At 33.7% G+C, this 12880-nt stretch overlaps 1 protein-coding gene across 6 annotated transcripts in view; it reads left to right on the top strand.

The window, feature by feature from the left end:
* The window catches only part of LOC111051634 (four and a half LIM domains protein 2), a 276721-nt gene that overhangs the window by 100228 nt on the left and 163613 nt on the right, over positions 1-12880 (top strand). Inside the window, exon 1 of one of the 6 annotated variants that reach the window (XM_039437947.1) lies at positions 5207-5316. The exons of 4 other annotated variants lie outside the window; for them this stretch is intronic. In XM_039437947.1, the coding sequence (XP_039293881.1) occupies positions 5315-5316 (2 nt within the window). In that variant the 5' untranslated portion in view covers positions 5207-5314. Of the gene's footprint in view, positions 1-5206; positions 5317-10171; positions 10376-12880 lie in introns of those variants that run through there. One more of the 6 variants, XM_039437943.1, reaches the window with a different exon arrangement.

Consider the following 12880-nt stretch of genomic DNA (forward strand, 5'->3'; position numbering starts at 1 on the left):
GTTCCTTATAGGTAACATGATTTCTTCCCATTTAACCAATGCTGATAGTTCGATGTGGAACTCACTGTAGACCACTTTAGCACGTATTCAATGATAACCTTCATAATATCCAATCATAAGTATTATGCACGAAAACCCACATTCCAGTGACCAATTTTTTATCTAGATTCCTGTAAAATGACTAAAAAAATCACATACACAAACACAATGTGCGTATGAGCTAACAATGGAGATCTAATTCTGTAACAAGACGAAACTAATTTCAATTTTTAACGTATAGTTTTTGTTAGATTGGAGATAACGAGATTATACATTGTTTTTATCACCAACAGGATAAATTACATTCGAAACAGTTGAATTTCACATCAAGTTTAATTCACATTCAATAACATCCAACAGAATAAATAAAAAGAATATTGGGATTTGTGTTCAATATTTTGTTAATATCTCACTTATTGTCATGCCATAACTTTATGTTTTGTGAATGTAAGAGATCTTTGAAAATCTCTTACCAGTTATGTTATTGATGAATTTAAGTTGTTGATTAAAAGAGACAGGGTTGCTCGAGCCAAACCGTCCATAGGTACGCCCCCGACTTGTCATTGGTCAAAAAGATTATGGTCTCCGCCAATCACATGAGATTTTCACTTCACAACTCTGCGTTGTCAGATGTCAGCTTGGTAACCATTTAGTTTATTTCTTGTTCATCCAGCTCTTGAGCTTCGTTCGTGCGTGTCAGGTGGTATATAATTAAATGCCTAAATTAAATTGAAATTAATTTTTTTCAACTCTTGAGCTGAAATACCGCTATTTTTAGTAATAATATCACATGAGCCTTCGTTTCTTATTTACTGTTCATTCATTGATGGATTTATAGATGGACTAGCCGTCAGGCTCGCTTCGCTCGCCATATCCGTCTAGCCAGGGAGCTCTGCCCCCTGAACCCCCGACTGGATCGTCCAAGAATAAGATCAGCATGCATTTTTCGTTTGAGCATTTTTATCATAAATATGTTATGACGATCCAGTCCAGACTAAACATCTGGATAAACGGATATGGCGAGCGAAGCAAGCCTGACGGCCAGTAATATAATATTCCCAAGAATAGCTCTGATTGAAGTAGCAGTGCCCAATCAATTTTTCCGCGATAAATGCATTTCAATCTTCAACTTGGTGCCAACCTAACAAAGTCAACTCAACTTAATGCCAACCTGACAAAATTATTAATTTAGTTACCAGTGTTAACAACTGTTTCGAAGAGGTACTCTCTCTAGATTATAGTTCTATATTAACATATGGTATGGACATTTTCAAATTATAATTAAGAGATTGGAACAAGAAGAATATACATGCTAAAAGACGAACTTTAAACCCTCAAAAACCACCCTTAGAGTTGAAATATTGCCAAAAGATTTCTTAGTGCGCCTCTAAAGGGCCAACTGAACATACCTTCCAAATTTTAACGTTTTTGATCTGGTAGATTTTTAGTTCTGCGAGTGAGTCAGTCAGTCAGTCAGTGAGTGAGTGCCATTTCGCTTTTATATATAGATAGAAGATAGATATTGATGACACTGAACACTTGACTTGAATTGTTGCAAGTAAAGATTTAATTTATTTTGGATAAGTTTTGGTTGAGCTTGTTCTATTCTCGTTATTAAAATATGATTCATCATTGCATACATATTCTATAGTAGATGAATAACTTTGAAATAATCGAATTGAAACAGCCAGAACACATATTCACTATGAGCACAGTCGATTAGAAGATTGTTGATGAAATCAGCAAGAATAATTTTATCAAAATGAGAAAAAAAGTGTAATATATACAGCAGGCTATACGGATATAGCGTGCCCCCAGTAATTAGTGTTGAAGAATCTGGTTGAAGGGCTTCAATGCTAATCACCTGTGTTGACCTGTGAGCTCATTTTTATGTATGTGCATGAGCAAGAGTTGAGAGTTGGAGAATGATATTGATAAAAGAAACAGGAACAGCAAAAGAGAGAGAGAGAGGGAAAGTGAGTAAGGTATAGGGAGAGAAAGAGAAACAGAGTAACGTAGTGTGGATGATGGTGTGGATGATGGTGTGAAAAAGTAGAGAGAATAAATGAAGGAGAGGGAGAACAAGACGAAGATAGAACCAAAGAGTCAGAAACAGATAGAGAGAGGATTCAGGAACAGGAAAAGAGAGGGAAGAGAGACAGAAAAATAGAGCGAAAAATTAAGAGGTGAAAACACAGAGTTAAAATAAGAGATCTAGAGAAAAAACAGTTGAAAGAAGGCATGACGAGAGATACAGAGGAAACAGAGAGACAGAGAGTGATCGAGAGAGAGGTTAGAAAGACAGGAATACAAAAAAATTGAGAAACAAGGAGAGGAAGAGATAAAGCCAGAGAGAAGGGAGAATTACATTTTTTATTTCCAAAGAATGAGTGACACACAGAGGTAGGGAAAGAAAAGAGACGGAGTGCATGTGTAATAGAGAGAGAGAGGGACCGAGTGAGAGAGGCCGAGCGACGAGTGATAGAAAGACAGTGATTGACCAATGTAGATTGAGAGAGACTGAGAGTAAGAGAGAGAATGGGTAAGAAATGAATGAGTGGCATCACATGCAAACCCAGTGTTAATGTGTGACAGTTTTTTCTCAATTCTGGGCCGACATATTTTTCCACTATATGATGTTATTAGTGGGAGTAACCAACAAGCCTAGCTTGGCACAAGATTGAAATCGAGGGTCGCCATGTGACATTTACCTTGGGGGCTGGTTGGAGGGTGGGACAGAGAAGCCCCCCTTCCACCCCAGGGTGGCTAAGAGGGTGGAAAGTGACGCTCACCAGTCACCGACCCACTTTTCCACGGGGTTGTAACTTGTTTTCTAACCTCAAAACGTTCACGACTTCCTAACACGAGTTCAGCCCCCGCTGATACGGAAGCCTGTGTTGTTATCTTTGTTTATAAATAATTTGCGTTGTTTTAATTCTGCGTTGATAGTTATTTCATATTTGTAGCTATATTGTGTTAATCGTTATTAAAAGGTCTGTTTTTAGTTCCATCGAAGTCCAGTTTTAAAACCTTCTAATATTGTTAAAAATTATTTATCTTATTTCTTTGCAGATACTGTAATTACATACAAATATCTTTCATCATTAATTGAAAGTACTGAACTTTTTAAAACCGTTACTGTCTTACCACTTAGTTAATTCATAATTACATGTGACAGTTACTCAATATTCCTGTACCTTGCTTATCAATTTCATCCATGGATCAAACACGTAAATTATTCAAGAAATTATATCACTCTTGATGCATTGATTGTAAAAATTAATTATTAATCGTTCTGTGTAGTTGAATGATTCGGATACGTCAAATGATTTGATTTAAATGTATGTTAACGATAAGTAGAAACAGTACTTAAATACTCACTTAACATAGCCTTATCCTTGATAAGCTCAATCCAAAACTTGATTTTGCTCCAAACCCATTACAGGCTCTTTTTTTATCCTCCCATATAATTTTAATAATAATTTTTTATTTATTATCTGATCGACTAAAACATCAGCATTGGCGAGTGTGGAAGCCTCTGACACCGTCCTTCAGCATATGTAAGGAATTTCATAATTTTCATAGGAGCTAAGATCACTACACACACAGATATTACATGAGAATTTCATTATCATTGAATATTGGCATCCAATGAATAATAAAAATTTCGACTAGGATAGCCAAGACGACTAAGTCGTTACACCCTTCAATCTGCTAGTGTTATCTGGACGCAGATTCTAATCCTGTGGTAGACATGATAATTTCATCAAATCACCCTCTTACTCTCCATTATCCACGTTCAAGCAACAAACTCGAACGTTTGTTTGATCATCTCATCAAATCACCCTGTCACACTCCATTATCCACACTCAAGCAAAAAAAAAAAAAACTCGCACAATAAGAAGTAAATGAAAATTGAAATGAATATTATGAAGTCAATATTCCTTGTTTGGCAAGATTTCAAGTATCTCTTGTAATAATATACATTTATTGGTTCAAGAACATTACAATATAGAAAAAAATAAGTTAAAAGCCTGAAATTCTTTTTCGTACTTAATTAAATTCTCCAAATATAACAATAATAATTATTGATGAAGTATCTGTTCATATGAAGGTTTTTTGTAATAATGTCCATATAAAGTGCATGTGTAATAGAGAGAGAGAGGGACCGAGTGAGAGAGGCCGAGCGACGAGTGATAGAAAGACAGTGATTGAAATTGATAAGTAGATTGAGAGAGACTGAGAGTAAGAGAGAGAATGGGTAAGAAATGAATGAGTGGCATCACATGCAAACCCAGTGTTAATGTGTGACAGTTTTTCTCAATTCTGGGCCGACATATTTTTCCACTATATGATGTTATTAGTGGGAGTAACCAACAAGCCTAGCTTGGCACAAGATTGAAATCGAGGGTCGCCATGTGACATTTACCTTGGGGGCTGGTTGGTGGGTGGGACAGAGACGCCCCCCTTCCACCCCAGGGTGGCTAAGAGGGTGGAAAGTGACGCTCACCAGTCACCGACCCACTTTTCCACGGGGTTGTAACTTGTTTTCTAACCTCAAAACGTTCACGACTTCCTAACACGAGTTCAGCCCCCGCTGATACGGAAGCCTGTGTTGTTATCTTTGTTTATAAATAATTTGCGTTGTTTTAATTCTGCGTTGATAGATATTTCATATTTGTAGCTATATTGTGTTAATCGTTATTATAAGGTCTGTTTTTAGTTTCATCGAGGTCCAGTTTTAAAACCTTCTAATATTGTTAAAAATTATTTATCCTATTTCTTTGCAGATACTGTAATTACATACAAATATCTTTCATCATTATTGAAAGTACTGAACTTTTTAAAACCGTTACTGTCTTACCACTTAGTTAATTCATAATCACATGTGACAGTTACTCAATATTCCTGTACCTTGCTTATCAATTTCATCTATGGATCAAACACGTAAATTATTCAAGAAATTATATCACTCTTGATGCATTGATTGTAAAAATTAATTATTAATCGTTCTGTGTAGTTGAATGAATCGGATACGTCAAATGATTTGATTTAAATGTATGTTAACGATAAGTAGAAACAGTACTTAAATACTCACTTAACATAGCCTTATCCTTGATAAGCTCAATCCAAAACTTGATTTTGCTCCAAACCCATTACAGGCTCTTTTTTTATCCTCCCATATAATTTTAATAATAATTTTTTATTTATTATCTGATCGACTAAAACATCAGCATTGGCGAGTGTGGAAGCCTCTGACACCGTCCTTCAGCATATGTAAGGAATTTCATAATTTTCATAGGAGCTAAGATCACTACACACACAGATATTACATGAGAATTTCATTATCATTGAATATTGGCATCCAATGAATAATAAAATTTCGACTAGGATAGCCAAGACGACTAAGTCGTTACACCCTTCAATCTGCTAGTGTTATCTGGTCGCAGATTCTAATCCTGTGGTAGACATGATAATTTCATCAAATCACCCTCTTACTCTCCATTATCCACGTTCAAGCAACAAACTCGAACGTTTGTTTGATCATCTCATCAAATCACCCTGTCACACTCCATTATCCACACTCAAGCAAAAAAAAAAAAAAACTCGCACAATAAGAAGTAAATGAAAATTTAAATGAATATTATGAAGTCAATATTCCTTGTTTGACAAGATTTCAAGTATCTCTTGTAATAATATACATTTATTGGTTCAAGAACATTACAATATAGAAAAAATAAGTTAAAAGCCTGAAATTCTTTTTCGTACTTAATTAAATTCTCCAAATATAACAATAATAATTATTGATGAAGTATCTGTTCATATGAAGGTTTTTTGTAATAATGTCCATATAAAGTCGCTGAAAAAGTGTGAATTCGATTTCAAATTTCATTGATAGATTTATTTAATTATATAATGACAATTTTTTCTATGTACAGAAAAGCTTTCACCTCCAACTTTACTTGACTTGTCTTCCATCTTCTTAACACACATACGTTGGTTACATGATTACTGACTTTCTCATCTTCCACGTTTAAACGTATCATTTGTGATGAACTGTTACAATATTGACTCTAGTGTTTTCAGTGGAACATTGATTAGACAACAATTTATTAGCTTGCATAACGGTAGCAAGTTTAGAGCAATTTTAAAATCGTAAATGTAGAAAAAGTAAGAATTGACTGTCGGGTGATGGCTGTTGCACCTCATTTGTGACATTACAGAAAGTTTCTTTGTCTACTCTCTACTGTAATGTTGTACAAAAATTTTGTAATACCTGGCCGATATTTTACTGGTAGAATGAGTGATTTATTAAGTGAGTCAGTGCTACCGATAGTAAAAGTTGAGAACGTTCTGGTGATGATCTTGTTTGCTGTTGATATTGGTGGAATTTTTCTTTGAAATAGTTGAAATTTTTTCAATACTTTGCATAATATTCTGCTCCCATTCAGTGAGTAAAGAATTGAGTATTATATTATATAGAATGTAATACATTTTATACTCACTGCTTCCATTCTAGGATGTTGAAATCTGTCATCCTTCCTTATTGATTGTTCACATAAACGTGGAGAATGGAGTTCTTCATAATTGAATTGGATCTGAAACAATAAGGGAAGAATATTTTCAAATAATTTTAATGTTTACCAGAAGTGTTTCATTGCTGATCTACAAAAGCGTAGTGAGCCACATTTATTAAAATAATTGGTAACATTTCATCATTTCAAATGGCCGTTCCTTGAATTATTCTGGTCTCCCATAGCCATTTTTTCATCTTTGTAAGTAAAGATAGAAAGAAAGGATAAAAGAAATTTCCAAACCAGCAATAATGATTCCCGTAATATTGAATATATTACAATTTGTAAAAATAAAGAAAGCCACCCCGGAGAGGAATGAGCAGGGTCGATCGTATTACAAGTGAAATTTTATTCTCTGTATTTCATTATTGTGGGCTTTAATTTATCAATCGATTCAATGTATGATTCATATTAATTCCTGATATATTCGATGTGTTCCAGGTGAGTTGAAAATTGAAGTTTATATTCTCAAACCAGTATGGGTGAGTTTTTTTCCATATTTAATCCAAGAACTTCATCCAACGTACTGTTAGAATCTAGTTACTGTCACATAGAATATCAGAATATATTAACTTAAATTGAATAGTGTTCAACTTCGTGATTACATTCCCATCTTATCTCTCAGATAAGCTTAGAGGTTCGCCCTTGCTATTCCCGACGGGTCAACATTTGAGTAGCTGTCTCTGCTAAATATCATTAAAATGTAAAAAGTATTAATATCATTCAAATTAATATCTTTTATTATTAATATAATTTAAAAAGTATTTCTCCAGTTCTCTCAATAAGGGCCGGTTACTGAACTCGGGATTTTACTAAGTTCTAGACTTTGAACAGCTGGAGTCAGAAAATTGGCTTTCCGAAACGCGGCGTAGTCGTAGTCAACGTTTAAAGTAAATTTCGAAAAACTAGAAGATTGAACACAAAATAAAATAAAGAGAGAAAAGTTAAAAGTTTCAGCTTTTCAGTTTGAATTATGTTTGTTAATGTTTCATTTCGTCAAGGGGAAACGTTTCCAATTATTAAATGAGAAAATAAAGATTATCATAAAAACTACGACTATAAGCCCCGTTTCGGAAAGCCAATTTTCTGACTCCAGCTGTTTAAAGTCCAGAACTTAGCTGAATCCCGAGCTCGGAAACCTCTGAACATCAACAATGTTTATTATAATACCATTGCTCATTGATGATTTGTGAGTCGGATTCCCACGTATCATTTTCAGTGTCCGAGACCGATTCAGTAAGAATATTTTTCCTATGAGTTAGTGTGACCATTAGCACTCATGTTGAGAATATTTTCACTGAACCGGACATCCTGTTATATTAAGCGAGCAATTTCTCTATATCTGGTTATATGGGTATTTTTTATTTTCATATTTGGTTATTTATGTTCAACGGATCTCGAAAACGGCTCTATCGATTTCCACGAAATTTGGAACATAGTAGGTTTATGATATAAAAATTTGATTGCACTAGGTCTCATCCTTGGGAAAACTCGCTGAACGACATTAAAATGATAATTCATCTTTTTGTGTAGTTGAGAAGTTGATATTGTGGTAATTATTCATATTGAATGAAAAAGACTAAGAAATTGTCAAAAAACCACTGATTTATTGATAATTAGAAAGACCGGTTTCGGTTATTACACCATTGTCAATCTCTGATAAACTAAAACTAAATACAAGAGCAGCAGAATTTATACTAGTAGGCGAGTTCGTTTTCATTGGTCGAGGGCATGAACGCCTGCCATTGGCCTAGCTAGACAGTCTCCTCCCCCTACACGGTGTGACAAAATGGCGGCTTAAGCAACAGAATCGCCATGATAATAAAATTTACTTTCAGTACAAAATAAGAACCAAGAAAACAAATGTAAAAGATAATAAAATAAATATGTAAATGGAAAAACTATTGACTAATGTATGCTTACATGTTTATGATAAAACTAAATTCGTAGTGTTGTACTGGTTGAAATGAATCTGGTCATTTAAACTATACTGGGGATTTTTCCCCAGATGATAATTCATCCTTGGCTGAAACAGGTGAGACTTTCGTCGTCTGTGGATAGTAAAAAGTGAGCGAGTGATTCAGTGGAAAATCAAAATATCGCATCCTCGAAATTCATAAGCTGACGTATAATAAGCTGTAAAATATAAACACGATCATTTTAGAGTATAGTGTTCTGTTTATCAATAAATAAAAATAACGAGCGAAGCTCGGTGCCCCGATATTGGATTCTGATACTCACAAGTAGAAATCTGCCTTCATTGTACATTGCAATTAGTTTTTTCTAAATATGTGAGTAAGTTTGACTTCTTAAATTCCTAACTTCTGAAGTCAGTTCCAGTAATTTTCTAAAATATTTATCTGATATACCAGTTTTATAACATTCGCTCTTACTCATTACGTTGACAGTCTTCAATTCACCATTTCATCTTACATCAATTCTAATCTGATTCATATATTCAGCAGAAAATTGGCTCAGCTGTCATTGTAATTGACAAGTGAACAATATTGTTACACGTTTCCTCCAACGATAATTCACTGTAATACGATTGAGCGGAATATAGTATAGTGAGATTCAGATTGAGCTGTCATCATGTATTGAATGACATGCATTTATGCTACTTGTACAACGGATGCTGACAGTTGAATCTCACTATAATAAATCATCTCTAACTCGTATTCATATGAAATGCTGTAATACTACTGTATCTGCTAGTTATTTGTCATAATATACATGCATGTAATATACCATCAACACTCTTCACTTTCACTCCTATAGTGTCAGTTTAGGTAAACTCTTAGCTCATACTTAACATACACATGAATAAAAACATAACACATCCATTCAAACGTAATCGATATGGATACATAGAGGCTCATGTATAGAAAGATCTAAGAAATGTTCTGCAATTGGTTATCACTTTTCTGTTTGAAATTTTTCCACACAAAGTTAAAATTTAAGTGAGATCCCATTCTGGAAAGAATCGTTATTGTTTCCTCTCAGAGCTAGGTGAATGTCGTAGATGATAAATTTGTCAAGGAATTGAAAAATTCGTATATCTCTCATATAATGTTCATCATGAATCAATCCAATATTCTTATACATTAGAGGCTGGCTCCTAGGACACTTATTAAAAATAATGGATCATTAAATCTATAGGTTTAATGGTCCAGTAGATCTGATAAGTGTCATAGAAACCGGCCCTCAAATTGTTGATGAATATCTGACTAGATTATATAGCTCCAATTTATAACTGTATAACAAATCTCAACTCTTTAACTCTTTTTATTCAGTTGCAATGAAACATAAGTAAATTGGAAATACCTAGATAAGATAACAATTTTGTAAAACTTTTGAGTCATTATATAGTGTTTTAGCTGTACTATATTGTAGTTTTAGACCTGTTCACGATGTTCAAGAATGTGTATGATTATGCATTTATCGTATAATAATGCATTTTTGCTTGAAATTTGATCGTTACTACAAAGTCATCAAATATTGCCAGTCATTGAACTATCTAGTCAGTATTTGGAATTTTAGCTGTCAACAGGTGAAGTTTAAAAATTACCCAGTTCAATGAATTTATGGTTAATCGTCAGTTAGATTATGTTTTTACAATAAATTATTATGTTAGTTCGAATGAGTTAGTTTGAGTGACTCGAGAAATTCCACTTACAATTACCCGTGTATGTTAGAAAATAACCTGGTGTCATGCTTTGGATAGGGGCATTTGATTCCACCTATATGGATAGAACAAGAAGGTAAAGTAGGATCCTTTTATCTTATGCTTTAGCAAACTCTAATAATTGAATGAACTGGAGTCAGTCATATTTTAATCGCTGAGATGACATTCATGTCATTCTCTTAGTTGCCCACTCTTGTTGGAAGAGTGACTGCTTGCATGAAACCAGCTCAGGGTGGAAACATATTATTATTATTATTCATCTCATTGACAATCACAAATCATAATTATAATATATAATATGATTGGGAGAAGACAACAGGCATAGCCCAAAACTGTCTTGTCCCAAATTTTTACAAATAAAAGTCCAATTTACACTTCAAAACTAATGACTAGACTAAAAATTTTAAAAATTTTGATATTCAAAAACTGATTAAACACAAAAATATTTGACTCAAATCTCTACAAATTCGAAATTTTTGTGTTATTTTGAAAACTTTTGAGTCAGAAAAGAAACGCAACTGGTATGCTTCAAGATTATTATGGTAGCTTCAAGATGAGAGTGAGAATGTGAGAGAGTCGAAACATACTGCTTCACTATTCAAAAGCATGCATTATATTCAACACTCATAATCTTAAAGCTATCTTCGCTGCTCCACCATATTTCCTCCTCGATAACAGTTATCCTTAGATAACAGTTATGGGCTACCGTATCACTTTCTAGTGCTTCGAAAACCACCCTGTCTTGTAAGAAAATTTCTCTTCATCTACTATCATCCTCCAAATTCTGCGCACTAGTCTAAGATTCATGTTTGCATCATCGTCAAAAGAGGAAAAATCATAAAATCACAGTAAAACTTTGATGACTCAAATAGTTATAGTTCGTAATTAAGTATAATAAACTAATGAATTAATCACACCGTCATATCATGAAATTAGTTAATAATTATTGTCAAATCTGTACCAGCTACGAATCACGTCTTTTATATTAATATTCATGTAGGCTTCAACGAGATGATTAATAATTGCAGGTTGTTTAATCTTATCTACAAAAATTTACACATTGGTAATTCATGCACATGTTTAAAAAAGTTTTCAATTATGTTCATTCTTCATTTGAAATATAAAGTAGGCCTAGGCAAAGAAAATATGCCAACAGAACTACTGAAATTAGTACTTCTGAAATTAGTGCTAAAGAAAAAATGCCAACAGAACTACTGAAATTAGTACTTCTGAATTGTTCAGTCTTGTTCGGTTACTTTCTTAAGCCTATTACTCTACTCAAGTCCCAGTCAATGGAATAAGTGATTGCAGAGTGTTGTAAAAAAGGAAACATAATAGACTCGAATTACCCATCTTTAAAAACCGGTGAATTTTTAAATTGACATCAAAATGCAAACAGAACGAGCTGAAGAGGCAAATTAAATTAATTCTCGGGATTCCTTCTGCTCGAGTTTTATGGCTGTTGAGAAATATTGTAACAATGGGAGTAAAGCGAGCTTCTGAATTACAAAGAGATAGAGAGAAGGAAAAAATGAGAATACTAGGTGGAGATGAAAATGTAATATTATATACTAGTCTTTATATTTGTATATACCGTATAAAATGTACGCTATAACAGCATATATTGTCGGCTGTTGTTTTCTTACATAACTTCGCAATGTTGGAAAAAATGTCGCCATTTAAAATAATGGAAGAGTCTAGGAATGGTTTTGGTTGTGAAAATGGATCATTATGATTTCTGTATTCAGTTATCTATGAATTGAGATAATATGTTGTGTAGTCTGAACGAGTTATTTGTTGGAGCTTCAACAAAAGGAATTGGGATGATAACATTAGATGGCAATAGTTTAAGAAGGCTCCGTTGTTGATTATAATAACTAAGTGACTTGTGATGTCATCATTGTCATAAAGTCACATGGTATTCATAATATTGAATCATTGAACGGTCAAGTTTTTCTATATAGCTAGTGATTGGAGGATGAACGTGTTTTTGATTGGTTTGATATAGCAGGTGATCAAACATTGTATTTGTACAGTTCAACTGAATCAGTCTTCATCATAGTATACTCAATATTGCCGACAGTACCTCAGTAACCCAATGTCCCTGGAATACAATGTATAGAATAGAAGTAATAACGATGGTATTATAGGTACATTGGTATATCCCATAGTCTTTAGTGCCCATTAATAGAAGCCATAGGGCTATATATAGTACCTATTGATCCATCTGGAAGTTGCTTCAATCACTTTAGTCTGATTGATATCAATTGTGTATGAAGGAAAGACGTGGGTTATTGAGGAGGCAAGATTTAGGAGTTGGGAGTGGGTTCCATTTATTTTTGGTCCATAATTTGAGCTTGTATATTTGTTCCAAATATTGTATTTTACTCCAAAAAAATTGAAAGAGATACCGGTATCTTCTATCACTATACAATGTAGAATGTTAATGGGAGTAAACTGGAAATAAGTTGGTGAAAGATTATTCAATGATCACTACAAAAGAAATTCAATAACTTCCAAAGAAAATAATAATATAATCTTCTTATCATGCAAATGAGATAAAGGAAGGTTATTCAACCTG

Source organism: Nilaparvata lugens, chromosome 11 (genome assembly GCF_014356525.2).
Source record: "Nilaparvata lugens isolate BPH chromosome 11, ASM1435652v1, whole genome shotgun sequence".
NCBI classification, from domain to species: Eukaryota; Metazoa; Arthropoda; class Insecta; order Hemiptera; family Delphacidae; genus Nilaparvata; species Nilaparvata lugens.